General features: G+C 55.7%; 1 protein-coding gene across 1 annotated transcript in view; it reads right to left on the bottom strand.

Annotated features, from left to right (window-relative positions):
- Positions 1 to 20,884, bottom strand: part of GLIS1 (GLIS family zinc finger 1) — a 259,783-nt gene that overhangs the window by 14,984 nt on the left and 223,915 nt on the right. The window contains exons 5-6 of the mRNA XM_070364757.1: positions 8,295 to 8,456; positions 3,290 to 3,400 (exon numbers count right to left, since the gene is read on the bottom strand). Of these exons, the coding sequence (XP_070220858.1) occupies positions 3,290 to 3,400; positions 8,295 to 8,456 (273 nt within the window). The remainder of the gene's footprint in view (positions 1 to 3,289; positions 3,401 to 8,294; positions 8,457 to 20,884) is intronic.

Raw genomic sequence — 20,884 nt, 5'->3', positions numbered from 1 at the left:
ACTTAGCAGCAGCAGCAGCAGCAGCAGCAGAAGATGAGATACAGCCTGTGAAGCACCAGATTCATCCCTCCCTCCTCAGGGTGAATGTGGTTGTGCTGTGTTCACCGCAAGCTGACAGCACATGCTGTGACCACGCTCCTGCTCTGCTCTACAGCTTCCAGGGGGCTCCCGAGCCAAGCTGTCCCCTCTCCATTTTCTTTGCTACTGAGGTCTGCTTGCTCCTAGCAGCCCATCTCTGCATACCCCTATCCCATGGATTATACAGCAGTCGACTTCTCCAGCCTCTAGGCCTTTTTCTGCCCTATTTACACTGTATCCACAGTTCTGAGAACACTGCTTGGAGACAGGAGTTGCTCCTGAATCCTGCTAAACAAATTAATGGCTCTTCCCGCTCTGTCCTCCTCTGTCACGCTGATGGCCCAAGATTGGCCTCTGGTGTTTCTCTCCGCCCGACACACACCCTCCGGCACTCCAGCATCTGTGGCCCCACTGGTCCTCGGGAGATGTGGCTTCAACCCAGCCAGGTAAGGTCCTGCCCAGAGTCGCAGTCCTGTCCCTCCAACCGCACTGGGTCCCTCAGATGCTCACACACCTCCTGTCCAGAACAGAACCCGCTGCTTTCTCCTGCAAGCCTGCTTCTTTCTCAGATTCTCTATCCTGGTGAAGGGGACCACCGTCCATGCATCCTGCTCCCCCAACCTCTGACACTGATGCTCCTCCTGCCAGGCACCCCCAACCCAGCCAAGCAGTCACCAAGCCCAGTCCCTCTTCCTCCCCTCCCTCCCCGCCCCAGGTCAGCCCCCACCGCCACCCTCCATGTCTCTCCTGCCCCCAGCAGTGGCCTCCTTGTCTCAAATTTCCCTCTAACCACCTCGACCCATTCTCTACACAGCCCCCAGCTCCACCTTTCAGGGTGACGTGTCCCATCTCTGCCTGCAACCCCTCGATGGAACCCCCATCCTCAGGACAGCCCTGCCGCCTCCGCAGGGCCATCCTGTCACCCCACCCCCACAGCCTCCCCATCGTGCCTCGCTGCTCAGCCCAGAGTCAGGCAGGGACTGCGTGAGGCTGGCCCTCAGACAGTTTCAAGCTTCTGTCACTCTCTGGGGCCCCACCTCCACAGGCCCAGTGCTTACTCCTTCCTTAAGACTTAATGACAACACCTCCTGACTTCCGTTCAGAACTTTTACTTTGGGTCAAGTACTGGTCAAAAAACCCTTGACATAGATTTCCTTGTTTAATCCTCATGACAACCCTTAAAAGCAAGTCCTCTATGCCCCATCTGACAGCTGAGGACATGAAGGACAAAGGCACTAAGACACGTACCCAAGGCCAGGGTGCCAGTAGCCACGAGCCTGCACACCACTGCCCCAGCCCCAGCCCCATATCGCTTCTTCCATGACCCTCCAGCTCCCCACTGATAGGCCCCAGCCCCATGTCGCTTCCTCCATGACCCTCGAACCCCCCTCATAGGCCCCAGCCCCATGTCGCTTCTTCCATGACCCTCCAGCTCCCCACCGATAGGCCCCAGCTCCATGTCGCTTCTTCCATGACCCTCCAGCTCCCCCCCATAGGCCCCAGCCCTTTTCCGGCTCTCTGACTGCTTTCTGCACACATCTATTGCGGTCTGTGTCATATTGTGTCGACTTATCCCTTCATGTGTATCTGTCTCTCACTGCCAGGTCCCCACTGAAGGTAAGGACCATGGTTTTTATTTTTGCATCCTGAATGCTGGGAACATCAAATGTTTATAAACGAGGCCTGGGCAAACGGATAAGAGAGGAGCTGGTAGGGGGATAAATGTCTTCTGGCAGAAAGTGAGGAAGTACAGACCTCCCTCAACTTATAATGAGGTTATGGCCTCATAATCCCATCAAGCTCTGAAAATATCAAAAATCAAAATTGCATTTAATACACCTAACCTACTGAATTCAACATTCAAAAAATGAAGATCGTAGCATCCGGTCCCATCACTTCATGTCAAATAGATGGGGAAACAATGGAAACAGTGACTAACTTTATTTTCTTGGGCTCCAAAATCACTGAAGATGGTAACTGCAGTCATGAAATTGAAAGATGCTTGTTCCTTGGAAGAAAAGCTATAACTAACCTAGACAGCATATTAAAAAGCAGAGACGTAACTTTGCCAACAAAGGTCCATCTAGTCAAAGCTATGGTTTTTCCAGTGGTCATGTATGGATGTGAGAGTTGGACCATAAAGAAAGTTGAGTGCCGAAGAATTGGTGCTTTTGAACTGTGGTGTTGGAGAAGACTCTTGAGAGTGCCTTGGACTGCAAGGAGATCCAACCAGTCAATGCTAAAGGAAATCAGTCCTGAATATTCATCGGAAGGGCTGATCCTGAAGCTGAAGCTCCAACACTTTGGCCACCTGATGCAAAGAACTGACTCACTGGAAAAGAACCTGATTCTGAGAAAAACTGAAGGCAGGAGGAGAAGGGGCTGACAGAGGGTGAGATGCTTGGATGGCGTCACTGACTCAATGGACCTGAGGTTGAGCAAGCTCCGGAAGTTGGTGATGGACAGGGAGGCCTGGCGTGCTGCAGTCCATGGGGTCGCAAAGAGTTGGACACGACTGAGTGACTGAACTGAACTGAACCTACCTAATACCATAGTTTAGCTTCCCCTACCTTAAATGTGCTCAGAACACTTACACAAGACTACAGCCGGCAAAATCACCTCAGGCAAAGACTGTCCTAAACAACGTGCCGAATAGCTCATGTAACGTACTCCCAGAATAGCTCACTTCCAAATAGCTCACTTCCAGAATACTGTACTGGAAGTGAAAAGCAGAATGGTGGTCTGGGAACAGAATGGCTGTGAGTGTATCAGTTGTTCCCCTTTGTGATCGAGCAGCTGCCTCTGCCCAGCATCACAAGAGAAGATCCTGCCCATCACAGACACGGGAGAAGATCAGACTTCAAAGTGTGGTTTCTACTGAACTTGTGAAAATACCATCGTACCATCGTAAAGTTGACAAATTGTGAGCTGGACCATCAGAAGTCAAACCACTGTTAAGTCACGGAGAAGATAAAACTTCAAAGTGTGGTTTCTACTGAACTTGTGAAAACAAACCACTGTAAGTCATGGACCATCTTGACACTTGGGCTGGTGGGAGGCAGACGGACGGTGAGGGACAGTAGCACCCATGGGTGTGGAAGGCTGGATACATGCAAGGAGTGTGACCTTTACCTGTCTTGATGCTGGACAGGAGGCTGGGTGGGGTAGGGGGGTTGTCTGCAGAGATGGGCCTGGAACGGAGCCCTCTTACCTTCTTACGCACCTGCTGCTCTTTGGCTGAATGGGCCTTCACGTGCTTGCGGAGGGAGCTGGGGTCTGTGTAGCGCTTGGAGCAGCCAGGGATCTGGCAGGCGTACGGCTTCTGTAACATCAGAGGGCAGAGGTGGGGTGAGTGGGGGGCCATCCACCGGGCCGTACGTCCTGCTGTGTGGCTCGCATCCTATCCCTCCCGCCAGGAGGAGTCTGCCTCAGGCCTGCCCATGGGTAGGGGGAAGGTGCCTGGCCTGGCAGTGAAGGAGGCCTTTGTGTCTCCACTCTACCCTCATCCTGGGACCTCTGGTAAGTTGCCTCCCCTCTCGGACTCTCACTTTCTCCTCTGCAAGATGATGGGGCCCCCCAAGTTCTAAGACTTCTTCCAGCTCTGACACTGGCTCTGAGAAAAGAACACCCTTTGTGGCTCACAGCTGCAGAGGAGCAGCAAGTGAACAAGGATTAAAGTGAGGGGCAGAGGGGCAGGAGGAAAAGGAAGAACAGGCGTGGGGCACAGCTCGAGGCAATGGGACACAAACGTGGAACCAAGCTGGAGAGCGGCAGGCCCAGGCTCGGAGCCCCTGACGAACCTTGCAATGGGTCCGGGGTCCCCAGACTGGTCCCCAGGCTATGAAGATTGTAGGTCCTCAAACCAATAATCACAGGAGACCAGAGGGTACTGGGTCTCAGGTGTAGCCCCGGGTAGGCTGGGCATTGGTGCCCTTCACGTCCCTTTCCCCTGGAGCCCCATTCATCTTCTAGAACAAGTCAGTGCCCACCACCTATCCAGACCCCTTGTGCTCTCTACGCCTCCAGTCTACCCTCTCATTCACAGCCAGAGGACCTCTCTCACAGGCCTGGCCATGCTCTCACCTTCTAACCCCCCATGGCTCCCTGGTGCCCTCGGATACAGCCCATCTCTGGGTGCTGAAGGCCCTTTGTGACTTTAGCCCTGGTTGAGCCCTCACCCCTCCTCCCACCCCAGCACACCCAGCTCTTGTCACCTCCTCTCCAACCTCTCCTGAGTCTGGTTCCCACTGCCACTTCTCAAGTTTCTACCGGTAGCACTGTCCACCTGCACTGCGGGGTCTGTCCAGGGGTGAGTTTTCTTCCAGGAAGGGTCCCTTCTGATTCATCCCAGGTCAGGGCTCTGTGGCTGTAACTGAATTCTGAGCTCCCAGTAGAAGCAAACCTCCATGAGACCTTGCTCAGGGACTCCAGCTGCCACTGGGGCTTGAAGTCCCTAAGGCTCCCTTTCTGAACACATCCAGCAGCTCTGATTTCTCAGGGCCCTCTGGCCTCCAACCACTGCAGGGGACACAGTGGTGGGGGACGTTTAGAGATGACGCCTATGTCCCCACCAGCCATGCCGACTGGAACTGCCCCTAAACCTCAAGGTGAGCCAGCCCTGCTGGACAGCATGGGGTTGGGGGCGGGGAGCAGAAACAGACGGCCATACCTTGGTGCTGCCACGGAGAGTTGCCACGTTAAAGAAACAGAGGAGAGCAAAAAGAAAGAGACAGAGCAGTGAGAGGCTGGCCTCGCTGAAAGGCAGGTACGGTAGGGTGGAAGGCAGGCCTCAGACCTGCCCCCCACACAACCACTCAGAGACACAGATACAGACACAGACCCACACACCACAGGGCCCTTCTTTCTTGGGCCCGATTCCCACCCCAACACACACACACACACACACACACACACACACACACACGCTCTTTCTCTCGTGGGCCCTGCCCTGCTCTGCCCCAGGCTCTGTCCCCAGGGGACGCTGATACAAATCCACGCGCTTTTGTCAAAAAGCAAACAAACAGAGCTCCGTGTGTGCAGGCGCCCTCGCCTGGAAAGAGGGCACAAGGCCCATCTCTGTGTTTGTTTTTCCAGGGCCTGACGTGTGTAGAACATTCCTCCAGCCCAGCTCCCCCAGGAGCCCTCAGGAAACCCTGTGGCTGGCTGTCCCAAGCAGCAGCCAAGCCCCAGGCCTGCAGTCACCGCACCAGCTCCAAGGCCTCGTTCACAGCAGGACACTCAGGGCCGTGCTGTGAGCATCCAGCACCTCACAGCGCCCTCCCGACCTGAGCACAAGACAGCCCCTCACATACTAAGCCCCCCCGCCCTCCAGTGTGCAGGCACTGCACTCCGCGCTGGCCAGCTGCGATCTCCTTTCAGCCTCACACTCACCCCATGAAAAGCATCCCCACTTTACAGATGAGGAAACTGAGGCTGATGCTTTGCCCAAGATCCTGCAGAAGTGCGGTGCCCACGCCCCTCTGCTAAGGTGCCCCCTCTCTTCTGCAGCCCTGAACAGTCCAGGGAAGTGGGCAAAGGAGAGACTATTGCCCCCATCTTCCCTGTAAGGAAACCGAGGCCAGGGCAGGACAGTCTGTGGCAGTTAGGACTCGAACTGCACATGGAGTATCTGGGATGTGGCAGGATTTGGTCAGCATTCAGTCAGCAAGTCACAGGTAGGCCAGCGACTCACGTTTGCTGTACAGACCCTGTGTCTGGCCGCCACAGCTGTCGCCTCAGTTGATCCCCCCATCCCTCTCCTGTAAGGTAGGAGTGTTTGAAGCCCAGAGAGGTTGGGTGGCAGTTCTCAGACCTCTGGGACCAGATGGAGGGCTGGGATTAGAACCCAGGCTGGCTCTCTCCAGTCTGTTCCACGTTTCCCTGCCCATGGAGAGAATCCCACTTTCTCTGGTGCCAGAGCGGACCTGGGGACGTGAGCAGGTCCCCTCTGGAAATAAGGCCCAGCCTGCATGGGGCTGACCCCATGGGCCCTCGGGTGCTGGGAAAGCAACCTCACCATGGGGGGCCACTGCAGTGTCTCCATGGGCCTGGCGCGGGGGCTGGGCTCGACCAGGACCTTCTGGGGAGATGCAGGACTGAGATAACCCTGCGGGCTCATTCTGGGCCTGCCCTGACCCTGCCCTCGGAGCTCTGTTCACACACCAAGCAGGGGCCAGAGGCCTGTTGCTTTGGGGCTGGGGCCAGGAAATGCAGTAAGGAGAGGGGAGGAAGGGGGTAAGTCAGGGTAGGTGACCCCGAGATGCCTGGAGGGAGGCCTGGGGGAGGCAGTGCAGAGCGGCCTGGTGTTGCTGGGGCTGCCATGTGTACCTCTCGGGGCTGGTATAGGTGCCAAGGGCCTCAGGGGCTGGGCATGAGAAGATGATGGAGGCAGAGGGGTTTGTTAGCACCTCTTCACTCCATGTCCCCACCCTCAAGACAGTAAGCCTGAGGTGGGGGTGGTGGGGACAGTGGTCAGGCTCAGGCTGGGGGCAGGGCTCTTCCTTCCTACCTCATCCCCTCCGCTCTTCTCCCCTTCTTCAGCAAGGGGCACTGAACTAGCGGTCAGGCAGACAGGGTTGCATCCCAGCTCCCCGACTTTCCAGCCATGTGACAGTCAATGATTTCATCTCTGAGCCTCAGTTTCTTCGTTTGCAAAAGGGGACAGGCCCCTACCTTGTGGTTTGTCACTTAAACTGGGGGAGGGTATGTGTGGTCTCAGAGGACGGGAAGATGTGTAGACCATTCTGCCCAGGGCCTGGCCGGGTCCCAGAACATGACTCCCCTGCTATTGTCTGCTATCCACCTCCCCCATCTTTTGGGGATCTTGGTTTTCCCAGCTATAAACCCCGCAGAGGGCCTCCAGCTCTGACTTCTGTTGTCACGTGGCCTCCGACTTACCCTGGAGTGGTCAATCGCCCATCTGGGCCTCTGTTTCCTCATCTGTATGTCCGGGTTACTTGACGCTGGGCTGCACGACCACTCAGGTCTCCCAGGCCCCCACTGGCAGAGTTCCCCAAACATTCGCACAAAAAGCAGAGATACAGGCCAGTGGTCCAGATGTGGAGTCTGGCTATGGACCCATCCTCTGCTGCACTGAGGGGCTGGGGGTCTCCCAGGCTGGTGCATCCCCTCACATAGGTGCTGTGAGACTGCGGGGAGGCCCCAGTCAACTCTGCCACCTTCTGGCTGAGTAGGGAACTGCCCGGAGCCCCACTTTCCTCATCTGTCAAATGGGCTCGTGACCCACTGACCGGCAGAGATGGTGGGAGATGATGTTGTAGAAGTGCTCTGTTAACTGCTGAGGTCTGTATGCACAGCACAGAATGCTTGGACCGGTGCTGTGATGGAGCCACAGGTTCTCTATCACACTGGCACAAACAGGAAAGGAGGTGGACACACGGGCATCTGGGGCCCAGGTCACTGATCCAGGGGCCTGGAGTCTTGGGCCCTGCTTACCTCAACGGCTTACCCACCGTGCCCGGGAGATACGCAAGGCCCTGGAGAGCCTCTGGCCTGTCTCCATGCCAGGGGTCAGCGTGGGGGTGGGCGAGGAAGAGCAGGGAGGATTGGCTCTGGTAGTGACTGACAGGCCCGGGGAGAAGAGGCAGGATGCGAGCTGCACCCCCACCCCCTTGCCCCGTGCCCTGGCTCAGTGGAGCCCACACTACTGCTTGGGCTGGTGGTTCTCAACCAGGTGAGAGTTTAATTCCTCCTCCCCAGGATTTTTGCCAACACTGAACGACATTTTTGGTTGTCACAACTGGGAAGTAGGAAATCGCTCCTATCTAATGGATCAAGGCTTCCCTGGTGGCTCAGTGGTAAAGAATCCACCTGCAATGCAAGAGACATGGAAGAAGCCACAGGTTCGATCCCTGGGTGGAGAAGAGCCCCTGGAGAAGGAAATGGTAACCCACTTGGGTATTCTTGCCTGAGAAATCCCATGGACAGAGGAGTCTGGCAGGCTGCAGTTCATAGAGTTGCAAAAGAGTTCATAGGGACGCAACTTAGCAACTAAAACAATAGAGGCCAGGAATGTGGCTAAACACTCTATAATGATGGTGCTTCCCTCTCCCTGCAAAGAACTGTCCTGCCCAAAATGTCAACAAGGCTGAAGGCAGGGTTTCTGCCTGGAGGTGGCTGCTGCCCTGCCTTAGACAAATATGGGCGGGGTGCTTGTCCTCCACCCTCCACCCTCGGCCTCTACCCCCGGGGCCTACCGTGTCGAGGTGGGTGCGCTGGTGCTTGGCGCGGTCACTGGAGTTGCTGAAGGCCTTCTGACAGCCTGGGTGCTGGCACAGGTATGGCTTCTCGCCCGTGTGGCTCCGCAGGTGGATCTTGAGGTTCTCCAGGCGTGAGAAGGCCTTGCTGCAGCCCTCGAACTGCAGGAGAGGCCGGTGAGGGGCGCTCTGCAGGCCCCGGAGGGCCCACCGCCCAGCCCGAAAATGGGCCCCAGCATCTGCTCCCCTGCCAACCCCTCGGCCCTGCCCGAGGCCTCCTGGTGCCCCAGTTCAGCTCCCCATGAAGTGCCCAGGACCTAGACTCTTATCTGGGAAGGTCTGGTGGATCCAGAAAAAAATCCATCCCTGATTTAGAAATGGCCACTAGGACTTGAGAAAAACTGGTCTTTCTGTCTCTGGACGGGTCTGCCCTCCAATGGCATCTAAAAGTGACATGCCACTCTAATGGTGGCGCAGCCCTGAATGGACAGGGGGCAGGCACATGTCCAGTGCAGACAGCCCTAGATTTGGAACCCAAGGCCTGGATTTTAGTCAGTTCCTCTCTCAGTGAGGCTCTGAGCAGTGCCCTTGATATGCCTGTGCCTTATTTCCTTGCCTACAAACTTAAAGCTGTGTAGCCACCATCCAGGGCTGATACGAAGGCCCCAAGGGGTGGGACACTTGACTGTCAAAGGGCTTTGCCCTCCTGGAACACGGCATCATGCTGATTGCTGTCAGAACAATGACCACACTTGTAAACTCAGAGTCTTTGACTTATCATTTGGCTGTTTATCTGTTCAATGCCCCCAAGTATGCACCAGGCCCCACGCCAGGCAGTGAGCATGCAGTGGGTACAGCACAGACATGTGATGTCCCTGGTGGGGGTGAGGGTGGACAGAGAGGAACACAGACAGTGTCGATTCCGGCAGCTTCTGTCCAGCTCCCATCTCTCCCCCCAGAGTCCTCTAACTTCAAACTCCTTCCTCCCTACACAGCTACCCCAGGAGGCTCTGATGTATGAAAGAGATCCTGCTGCTCTTGCCTAAATGCGGGTCTGGCATTCAAACACCCAGCCCTCCACACTTCCGGCCCCTCTCGACTCCCCACCCAAGGCTCATAGCAGCAGGGGTCTGCCAGGTAATGCCAAGTCTTCATTTCTGTATGACACTCAGCAAGGAATGTCCTATCTCTCTCGTCACAGTCTGTCCAACCCCTGTCAGCCTGCAAGATCCTTCGCCCACAGACCCGAGGCGCATTCCCTGGTCCCCGTGTGACTGGCTGCCCTTTCCTGCTTCTCCTCACTGTCCACCTTCCATTCCCAAGGCGCTTGCCACGGGCAGGAGGAGGAGGTGCCCTGGCCTGCCTCTGCTCCCTCTGTCCAGGAGTGATGCTAGAGGTTTAACCACACGACAGTCAAAAAGTGAGCGGCCCCAACATCCCCACCTCAGAGACGGAGGCTTCCTAGGGTGGTCCCCGCGTTGGGACAGGACACAGGCCACGTCTGGTGCCAAAGCCCAGGTGGCTCCTCTGTGCTCGCTGTCTTCCCAGGGGCAGGGGGCAGGGGGAGGCGATTCTTAAGAAGAAATCAGAGGAGGCCGGGCTCCCTCTCTTGAGCCACTGGTTCCATCGTCTAGGCCAGGACAGACAACGTGAGACAAGGACTCAGAGACAACAGTGGTCTGGGGCGGGCACTCCCGGCGCCTGTCCCTTAAAGGCCCGGCCGCAACTGCGGGCCACGCTCTGCTTGGGGCTGGCCCAAGGCAAGGCGCCCACAGCTGGGTTTTCGAAGCTGTTCCACTTCCTATTTCCAGATGTTATGCCTTTTCCATGCATCTAAACCAGAAGGAAATCCTGTTTGGGGAGTAAATAGGCCACAAGCCACGCCCCCACCCCCTGCAAGGCCTGGGCCAGGTTCACGCATAGTGAGGCCGAGCAGCTGAAGGGCAGGCTGCTTCTCGGCAGAGCCGGTCCCTTTGTTCCTCTCCGGCCCTTGCTGGGAGGGTGGACGTCTGAGGTTTACTGGGGGCAGTAAACTCTTCACATGCTGTGTGCTGTTCCTGACTTTGGGAGGGTCTGCCCGACTCTGGAGACCTGTACATCATCTCCCCACTGGGGCCTGTATGCCCGTCTGGCCAGTTGTCCGTCTCAGCACAGCTACCCCCACCCCCACGTCTTTGTTGGGGCTGCCCCCCTCCTGCGACACCTGCCCTTCCAACTCGCTGACAATTTAATTCAGACATTTTTCAGAATCTTCAGCTTGGGGTTCTAGGTCAGATACCTCTCCCATCTTCATACACCCCATGGGAGTGATCAGACCCCAAATGGGTCGGGAACTTGAATGCCCCCAGGCCTGCTGGAGCTGTTCCCTGGGAATGGAACGCCTTTCCTTTCTTCACTCACTCAGACATGTACTCGTGGTGCCCCAGCTCTGCCTCCGTGGAGAAGCTGTCCTCAACCTCCCGCTCCTGCTCGGTCACACCCTGAGCTGTGCTGAGGTTTCCACTGGGCATCCCTTATCTTCTCTCCAGGCCTCCAGGCTGAGGGTTTGGGAGTTCCTCGTGGGCAGGGCTGGCATTTCACTCGTGGGGCAAAGGGTGGGTTAGAAACATGATCTAGTGGTGTTAAGAATAGGGTTCTGGGGCCTACGGGTGCATGTACCTCCCTCGTGCTCATCCAGGTATCCCACATCTGTGTATGTGCGCTGTGCCCATGTTGGCCTGGCTCGTTCTGCCCGCCCCCATCCCACTGGAACTCCTCAGAACTGAGTCCCAGACTGGGGTATATAACAAGCATCTGGCCGAGGCACCACGATGGGGGTCCCATCCCTCAAGGTAGGATCAGAGGTAGCAGCAGGTGCAGCAGCAGCGGCCTGGGCAGGACAGGTGTGGGACAAGGATGCAGGTACCCCTGGCAGAGCAACGCCCCCATCAGGGCCAGCATCCCAGGTATGAGGGTATATGGGCTCTGCTCGCAGTTGCCTGCCGAGGTCCCTGCAGCCTGACCCTTTAACAACCCCAGAGATGGGCTAACAGAGGCAGAGAGAAGAGGAGGGGAATGCACGTGGGTTCAGCACCTGGGCGTTCACTCTGCTAGGCCTGGCACTGTCCCCAGCGTGATCTCAGATCCTCTCCACAGCCCTTGGGGTAAGTATTCCTCTCCCACTGTCAGGAGCTGAGGCTCTGGGGAAACCAGCAGAGCAGTTCCAGACATGAACCCTGATGTGGGACAACCAGGGCTTCTTTCTTGACTGCTCCAAGAGTGCCTTCAGTTCTCTGAGTCTCAGTTTCCTCATTGATAAAACTGGGTGAGTTCTACCAGCCTCGGAGGCTGTGAGGACCGCATAATAAGTGCTTATCTTGGTACCGGGTTCTTGCTCAATATCGTCATGGTGGCCATCATTTGGGATCACAGAGCAGGTAAGTAGTGGAGCGGCATTCTGCCCAGGGTGGCAGTTCCTGGGCTTGCTGCCCCTCTGCCCAGTTGGAAGGGTGTGTGTGTGTGAGTGTGTGTGATGTCCCACTGGGCATGGTGGGCTCCCAAGTCTCCCCAGTGTCCTATTTCCAATTCTTATGCCTTAACCCCTCACTTTCCTCCCACAGCCTGATTTCCAGATTTAACTTTCTCAACACACCCTGTGGTCTCCAGCCCTTGGCTTGGGCATTTAAGGGGCGTCAGCCTGGGCCTGGGGCCTGGAGCAGGTTGGGGACCAGGGAACTGTCTGGAGGAGCAGGTGCCCCAGCACCTCCTGTGATAAGGAGTAATCCTAGGGCTGTCCGGGCTCCACCTCCAAGCCCCCATCGTACCGTGGGGAGCCAGGAGCCAGCAGGACTCAGAGGTGGAAGGGCCTGGTTTGGAATCCTAGAGCTGGGGCATCTGAGTTTCTCATGAGGCCCTCTCTGCTGCCTTATGGCTGGCAGCTTCACCAGAGAGCCCCCAAGGCCCCTCCGACTCTAATGCTTTATGAGTCTCTTTCTGAATTGTAAATCTAACCAGGTCACCCCTGCTCAGGACCCTCCGTGGCTCGCTGTGCCTCCTGACATCCAGTCAGCCCCCTTAGACTGGCATTTGAGGCCCTCCACTGTGGGCGTGTCAGAGCCTGGAAAGCAGGTGGCTCTATGGTCCTAGCAAATCAATGTCCTCTCTGTGGCTCAGTTTCTTTCTCTGCAAAATGGGGATGTGAGGAGTCCACTCACAAAGTAGCTGTGGCGGTGGGGCATCGTGCATACGTGCGTGTCACACAGGACACAAATGTTTTCACTATTATCGTGGTGGTGGTAGTTGCTCCTGACTTGCCCTCAGGGGGACACCTGTGTAGGTCAGGTTCTGCTGACTCCAGCAGTAAAGAACCCTTGGTTGATGTGTTTGTCATTGACTGGTGTGGCCCTAAAATTCTTTTGACGCCAAGCCCATGGAGTACCCTTTGTGTAACCTCCAAAGGGAGTGAGGCAGACTTTTGTGGGGGAATGGCTTGAAGGGGCCCCATGCATTGACTGACTGTGTGGGGGCTTGGAGGGCAGCAGGGAGAGGTATCCCATCACTGTGGTGTTGTGGGGGTACAGATGCTGCAAGAATGGAAAAATGAGTCTTACTGGAGCACAGATGGAGCCAATGGGCACATCCCAGGCTTTGGGTCTCAGTTTCCCTGAAGAGGATGGCCTGAGGTGATGTTATGGTGACCCAAGGGTATAATGATGTTTCCATGGGGTGTGCACTCCAGGGGGAACACTCTTGGGGTGGGGCCTTCCTGACATCCCTCCCCTAACACCCTAATGCAAAGACTTAAGCCTATAGGGGTGTCTGAGTGCCCCTTGCCCACAGTTACACCCTGCATGGCTCTCCCGTGTCTCAGCAAGTACAAATGCTCGCCTCAGCATTCTGGCTGGTGTGACCTGGCCCCTACTGACAGCTTGGTGATATCTGCCCCTCCATGCCTGCATCACTGCATTTCAGCATCAAACATCAAAGTGGCCTGGGTGCAAATCCACACTTCCCAACTGGATGACCTTGGGCAAGTTCATTTCACATGCTAGAGCTCAGATTCCTCATCCATAAATAGGGCATAACTTGGGCACACCTGGGCACATGGCGGGTGGGTGCTCTCTGTGAACCACAGGGCACATGCCGTATCCTGTGGCCATGGCCCTGATGCCAACCATGGGCACCCAGAGAATTACCTGAGCACCTCTTATTTAGAATGAGCTTGAAATAACCAAACATAACAGATTTAGCTGGCCGGAAGCAAAGGCTCATATGCCATGGGCAACAGAGAGGATGGCTACTGTGGGTAAAGGGGTATACAGAGGGGACAGAAGGAAAAGAAGAGACATCAAACAGTCTAGAAAAATGTAAGAATGAGTATTAAGTTTTTCTATTTACTTAGAATGCATAAACATTAAAATATCTACTAAGATGAAACTGGGGTGAATTCAGAGTTATATAAGAGACTGGATGATGCCCTCTCAGGCACCTGTCAGGAGCCAGGAGCTGGATGTGCTTTGTGTGACATTTCATTTAATCATGACAATGCACTCTTCTGGTGAGGTTCCTTCCCGGCCCTACTCTGCAGATGCGGAAACTGAGGCTCAGAAAAGTGACGTCACTGGCTGGAAGTGATGTCACACAGCTGGTAAGTGGCGGACCTGGACTGGCTCCCAGGTCTGGCGGATGTGCTGGTCTGCCTGTACGTGTCCCTGACTGCTCTGGTCACTGCCTCAGGGACCCTCCATAAAGCTCCAAAATCAGGCTGATTCTCAGGAACTCTGACCATCATTTCCCACTGGGCTCACATCCGGGGTTCCTTTCCCAGGCAAGACCAGGCCCAGCCCTGGATGCACAGTTGATGCTGGGAGATGGGGCTGCCCTCCTTCCTCCCAGCGCCTCCGAGAGGAAAAGCCACCACACACAAAGGAAAGCTGAGGTGACACAGCAGAGAAGAGCAAGCCCATCTGAGGCATAGAGCCTTGAAAGGCCCAGTTCCCACATGTGGGGCGTGTTACAAAAGCAGATTCAAATAACGGGGAAAATACCCCAGGAACCGTGAAGCCCTAGACCATCTGGAGTTTTATAGTAACAGGCAGAGGAAAATCAGAACCTAATTGAAAAAAGTCCACTGCAATCCATTACTGCTGCATGAAGCTCACAGAGCCCAGAGCGGAAGATGAAAGACCAAGCGGAGCCGTCCCAAGAGCTGGGGAGGCGGCACCAGCTTCCCTTCCAGGCTGAGCCCAGGGACCCTTCAAGCTCTGGCCAGGGGACGGGGAGGACGTGGGTCCGACATCAGAATCTGTGAGGCTGGGCTCACCCCCTTCTGCGGGCTACCCTCTCTGAGCCTTTCCTGCGTCTGTGAAAGGGCTGAGCAAGGTCATTCAGGGCAGCTCCAGGACAGAGCCAGCTGATGCTGGGCACGCCTGTTCTCTCCCTCTAGGCTCTGGGGGAGGATCAAGGGCTTCATCTCACATGTGAGGTGTGGGACACTGTTCCACAAGCCAAAGGCTGTGAAGTTGCACAGGCAGAAGTCTGTACTGGGGCCCCCACCACTGACCACCACGAGCTTGGGCAACACATGTCCCATCTCTGCCCTCACTTTTATCCTCTCTAAAATGGGGCCACAGCAAACGGCTGCTAGAAGTAAATAAAAGGACATGCTTAGCACAGGAATGAGGACACAGTAGGTCCCGAGGATTATCAAGTGTCCTCCCTGCAGTTGCCTTGGCCCAGGAGGAGGGAGGCCTCTTTCTCAGGCTCTGGCTGAGGATCTGGACACAAAGGGTAAGGAGGTTTGGGGGAACAGGGCACCCGGGCGGGGCAGAGGAGAAAATGCCTCCAGTTTTGGCCTCTGCCAGTGACTTGCTTCTAAACAAACACATTTCTGGTTTAAGGGTAAAATATATTGGGTTACAGCAGTCTGGCAGGCCATCCGGGGATCAACTTCCCATTTTGGTACAAACTTTTAACCTACTTTCAACAATGACTTGGATGGGAGAGCTGCACAGTGCCAGACCCTTCTCCAAGACATCAAATAATTCTGCATTTGGCCAGCTTGAAAGGCCAGCCAGCCGGGAGCTGGGATCCACTGCTCACCCCACATCCCGGGAGTTACTGTCCTCTGAACCCCGTGGGTTTTCCACAAGGTCTTCTCAGAGCCTCATGTTTCACAGGTCCTCAGGGATAGGTGGAAGCAAGAAGTGGAGGGACAGAGGTGCAGAGTCCTGGGAGGTGAGGCCAGAGGGTACTGGCCTGAACTGTGTCCTGTGAGAGCTGTGAGGGTCTGGTCCATCCTCGGGCACACAGTCCCTCTGAGTGAATGAATGAATGGGCAGATGGGAGCAGGAGGGAGACTCTGACAGTAACAGCAGCTATCACACATACTAGGTACCAGGCTGGGCCAAATTCTCCCTTCACATATCTCCTTAGTCCCTTTAGGCCAGCACAACAAGTCCCGTTGTTACAGAGACAAAAATGGAGGCCCAGGGAGTTGATGTGAGAGAGACCCTGCATTAATGAGGGATGCGGCCTGGGTTTGCCTCTGGGGCTCCTCTGTCCTGGGTAGCCAGGACTAAGGGGCACCATGTGATCTGAGGAGAGAATTTCTCAGCTCGAGGCCTTCACAATCATCCAGAGAGGCTGGCAGATCAAGGGAAGGGTGGAAGCAGACAAAACAGAGGGAGACTGGGCTAGAAGGCCACAGGTCTCCTTCCCAGAGGAGACTTCCCAAGCCAGGGTAGTGGGGCTAGAGGCTCCCATCTCTTCCTCACCAGGTCTGCACTGGAGGCTCTGGGCTGGGCCCTTCTCCCACAGAAAGCCCCTGTCTGAGCAAGAAATGGGCTTCTGTTCCCAGCCAGAGAGGGCCCGGGGGCTAGGCCACCTTTCCAGGGTGTGTGGAGTCCCCCAGAGTAGAAGCTACATGGGGAGGTTGAGTCTGCTCACCAAGTAGACAGGTGGAATCCAGGGGGCTCCCTGTGCTGAGTGGTGGCACACGGCTTGAGGTGTGGAAAGAGGCTCAGCTGGGGGCCAGGACCAGCAGAAGACAGATTGCACAGAAAGGCTGACACGTACACACACACACACACACACAGAGCAAGTCACCAGCCACAGACCCGGAAATGCAGACACACATACACACGTACACACTCTGACAGCTCTCCTGTTAACCAGGCCACATGTCAAAGACATAGAACCCCAGGACACCAACATATAGCACTCACACACACACATACACACACACACCATGATTCATGCAACACACACACACACCCACACATATACCCAAGGACACCCAAGCCCCAGACCCCACCACAGGCACAAATGTACAAACTCCCCAGACTCTAGATACACTGACACACAGCCCCACGTGCAGCACAGGCAGAAACTGGCTCACATATCAGATGCAGATGGCCTCATGGTGGTCTGTTTATGCACAGGGAGAGATACCCAGAAACAATATCCAGCAAAGACTTCCTTCAAGAGGCCAGTGGATAAAGACATGTCCTCACACCAACACCTCGACACCTAACACAGCCAGACCCACGGGCAGCCATGCTTCCACCTGCTTCTCCTTGGTTCCAGGCCACCCAGGAGATGGGGCGGGGGCAGGGGAGGGAAGATGCGGCTGAGCCCCCTGTATCTCCTGACGTTCCCATGGCTGCTGCATTGGCTTGGCTTTGGGGAGGGAACATGTAGCCGGGGAGAATGCCAAGACAGGCCGCAGCCACCCTTTGACCCCGCTGACCTCTAGCCCGCTGCCCACGCCCCCTTCCCAAACTCCAGGGGCAGACTTCTGCCCCTGCAGCGTCCTCTGCCTGTCCAGTCCTCCTTGCCCTCTGGGCTTGTCTCAAGCCCCAGCCCTCCCCTCCTCCTGTGCCAGGTCATCCTTAAACTCTTTTTGCCCTTCTCCGAGCATCTGGTCACCACCCTGGTGCACCGATGCCCAGATTGCCTGTCTCTCACCGCTCGTCCTCTGTGTGGACAGCATACACCCCTTGGGCCTTGCCAGGGGCTGCCTGGCCTTTGGGAGCTCACTTCCCATAGGGGAGGCAGGCAGGCAGGAAAGCTACACGGCGGCCCGTCCCACCTCCACAGCTGAAGCACCTGGGACATTTGCTGAGGAAACAGGTCTCCAGAGGGATCAATGTCTGACCCTAAGAGCCGGGGGAGAGGGAGGTGAGTGCTACCCCAGGAGGAGGGGTGGAGGGACCGAGATGTACAACGAATGAAAACATCTCTCCAGCCTCAATCCTCCCCCAGATAAGCCTGTGCCCACAGGCAGGGGCTCAAGTCCACTTGCTCCTCCTCCTGGCCCCTGTGAACCTCAGTGTGCTCCCTGCAAAGGGGGTGGCACTCCTGGTCTCAGGAGCCTATTGTAGACATGTGGCCTTGGTCCTGGGCACAGGACAGGTGCTCAGAAGATGTTAATTCCTCTTTCAGCTCCTCTCCCGAATTCCAAGAAACAGCAGGGCATGGGTCCATGATGTGAAAAATGTTAGGGTCTGAAGGTCTGACTCCAGCCCTGGCTCTGTCACAAGTTACTGTGTGACCTTCAACCAGTCACCTTCCTCTTCTGGGGCTGCCTACCCAGGATTGGGAGTGCAAAGGTGGGGCTGCAGGAATTAAGACTTGCGCAACCCTCAACATCCTGGGCCTGCCTGGGGAGAAAGAAGATCCAAGACATTTCATCCATCGCCTGAAGGAAAACCTCATGTTGGGTCAACGGGAATCATGACAAGCGTGCAGATGCCAAGTTCTCGTCTGAGGCCACAAGTAGGTGAAAGCAATCTGCCCCATGTGCACTTGGGGCTCAGCTCCCACCAGGAGCACCCCTTGAGGCTCCAGGCCCCTTGGAAGGGGGAGGGCTGGGCCAGACCACTGTTGTGTATAGCTCTGCTCATGGTGGGGCTGGGGGTAGAGGGATCAGAGAGGGCTGTGCTCAGTCAGTGGGTGCCCTCTGGGAGAGGAGGTGAGAGACCCATCCCAGGCGCTCAGGAACAGAGCCAAGTGACTGCGTGTTCACCAGGACAGTGTAATGTGGTTCCCAAGTCACCTTCAGTGATATCCTCAGTATCTAAATTGGGTTGGGCCTGACACCTGGAGCCCAGTGGGACCATTTTCCCACCCACCACAGATCTACTGGGAGACCCCAAATGGCTGGCCCTGGGCTGGCAACTTAGGGCCACAGAGTGAGGCCACGTGGCCCGCATCGCATGCTCCTGCCACTGATGGAGCCCAGTGTCTGGACTCCCCGATGAAGGTGGGTGGAAGCAAAGCCGACAGCCTAGCTCTCACACTCAAGCTAGTGAAGGAAGCTCAATTGCCATTAGGAACCATTACACAAACTACAACAACAACAACAAATGAAATCCAGCCTATGGAAGGGATGAGATGCCGGGAAGAGATGTGGCAAACCCTTCTGGTGACCAGGCACCTCAGTGTGCAGAACATCTCTGTTTCCTGGCCCTACGACATCACAGTAATCCGGCCAGAGGCAGGACCAGGGCTCACGGGCTCACTCTGGGGCTTCTTGGTAGTTGGAAGCCACTGCCCATGCCCCCCAACTCCCAACTGGCCCACAGCGCAGGAGACCTCCAGCTGTGAGCAGGTGCCTAGCAGGTTCAGACACGGAGTCCCCTGGGCCAGGAGTCGTGGGAGCCGTAATAGCACTCTACCTCCTGCCCAGTGCCTCTGGGAGGGGATAACTTAGCAGACAGCAGAGCAGACAGGGGTGATCTCCTGGCTTTTGGGTTTCAAAATTTCAGGTCTCAGGGCCGAATGGGAAGAAATCTGGAGACAGAGATGAGACATGCAGTGACTATTTTCAAATGATTTTCAGCCGTAAATCCATCTGAGAGTGTCCAGCACAGGGCCTGGCACACGGTGGGCCTGTGTGAATATCTGTTAATGAATGAAAGAAGCAAGCAATAAACAAATGAGCCTTCAGGGAAGTGTGGGGCAGGGCAGCCCCCTGATTTAGTGGAGTCCAGGAGAGGCCTAGTTGAGAAGAAGAGCAAAGCATCCTGTGTTCTCTCCCACAAAGATGTCCAGCTGGGAAAGGGTCCCTGGGGGAAAGCAAGACCTGGGAAGATGTCAAGGCTCCCTCAAAGTGGGGGGCCCTTTCACCCTGGGGCCAGGCTTGTGGGAAAAAAAACTAGGCTTGTGGTAAGCCCTGAAGCAGGGCTCCTCCCAGGCAGGGCTGAGGTTACCCACGGGCAGGACTCTGGATATCTTAGGAGGTCCCACGCCCAGATGTTGAGTCTAAGCTGGACCTGAAGGAGCCTTTCAGGTGGACAGGAGATGGGTGGGCTCTGGTCAAAGATGGGGCGGAAAGCTGAATGCCTCAGAAGGTGCCTGGATGAGAAATGACTCTGAGGACCCCTTGGTTCAGTGCAAGCCCCCTATGCCCCCAGAATTGGGGCAGTAGTTTGTGAACTGCCTGAGATGTGTGAATTACCCAGTATATGGGGATTCAGAGACAAGGGAATTCAAGGAAATTTTTCAACTTACATTTTTTTCTCTCACATACAAGTTTTTAGACTCCAGGTTCAGATCTGACATAATAGAGACCATTGTCTACCCCATCAGGGGCTTCCCCAATGGCTCAGTGGGTAAAGAATCTGCCTGCAATGCAGGAGACTCAGGAGATGCAGGTTCGATCCCTGGGTCAGGAAGACCCCCTGGAGTAGGAAATGCCAATCCACTCCGGTATGCTTGCCTGGAAAATTCCACAGACAGAGGAGCCTCACATGGCGGTCAACAAAAAGCAGACTGGTCTACAGATTTGGCAAACATCGGGTCACGGGAAAGAAATGACTAGAAACAAAGAATCAGATGTTTCACGTCACCAGAAAATAACGATACTAGCCATAATAGCCATCACACTGTCTTTCAGATTCCTCCAGAGTGTTTATTTCCCCTAAAACCCCAAATCTCTGGATGTTCAGTCCAACACAGGTTGGAAAGTACTGGAGGAGTCTGGGGGAGCCATCCCGCCCCTCACCTGTGTGTGGGGTGCCCCAGGGTCTGATAGGGAAGCGTGCCTTCTGCTGGGCCAGACAGGCTGCCCGTTCTCATGGGACTCCTCCATCCCTTGAGCAAGGAGAGAATGACCTTGTGGTCACCACAGGGAAGAACAACCCAGTAAACTGAAAAAAATTACAACCATATGATAATGCAGGAAGGGGTCCTTAAGGAGGAACACGCTGCAAGGCACTTCGCTGAGAACCGAGGGGGTGCAGAGGGGCATCCTGGGGAGCAGGGCCCCACCCAGATGCCTGGCTGCGCAGAGCAACTCAGAGACACCTGGAACTCATTAGCATTATGTCAGGAATAATATAAAATTAAAACATTTAGCTTTGGCTTCTAAAATTAAGGAGGACAAAAAGAGAAGGATGCCATTGTGCTGAGCCACTCAGCTATGACTTGGGCACCAATAATTTACAGGAAAAAAATCTCTGCCTTGCACTTGGGCCCAGCTGGGGCCCCTGCCAGCAGAGGCTGAGGACTGATGGCTGAATCTCCAGCTCTATCCTGGGGGGAGCAAGTTGGGAGCCTGGGTAAGGCCCAGGTGAGGTCTTCTAACTGCTCACTCTCCATGGCAGTGC

This window comes from Bos mutus, chromosome 3 (genome assembly GCF_027580195.1).
Source record: "Bos mutus isolate GX-2022 chromosome 3, NWIPB_WYAK_1.1, whole genome shotgun sequence".
NCBI classification, from domain to species: Eukaryota; Metazoa; Chordata; class Mammalia; order Artiodactyla; family Bovidae; genus Bos; species Bos mutus.
Note: the sequence above shows the minus strand (reverse complement) of the source record. Positions and strands in the feature narration are given on the sequence as shown.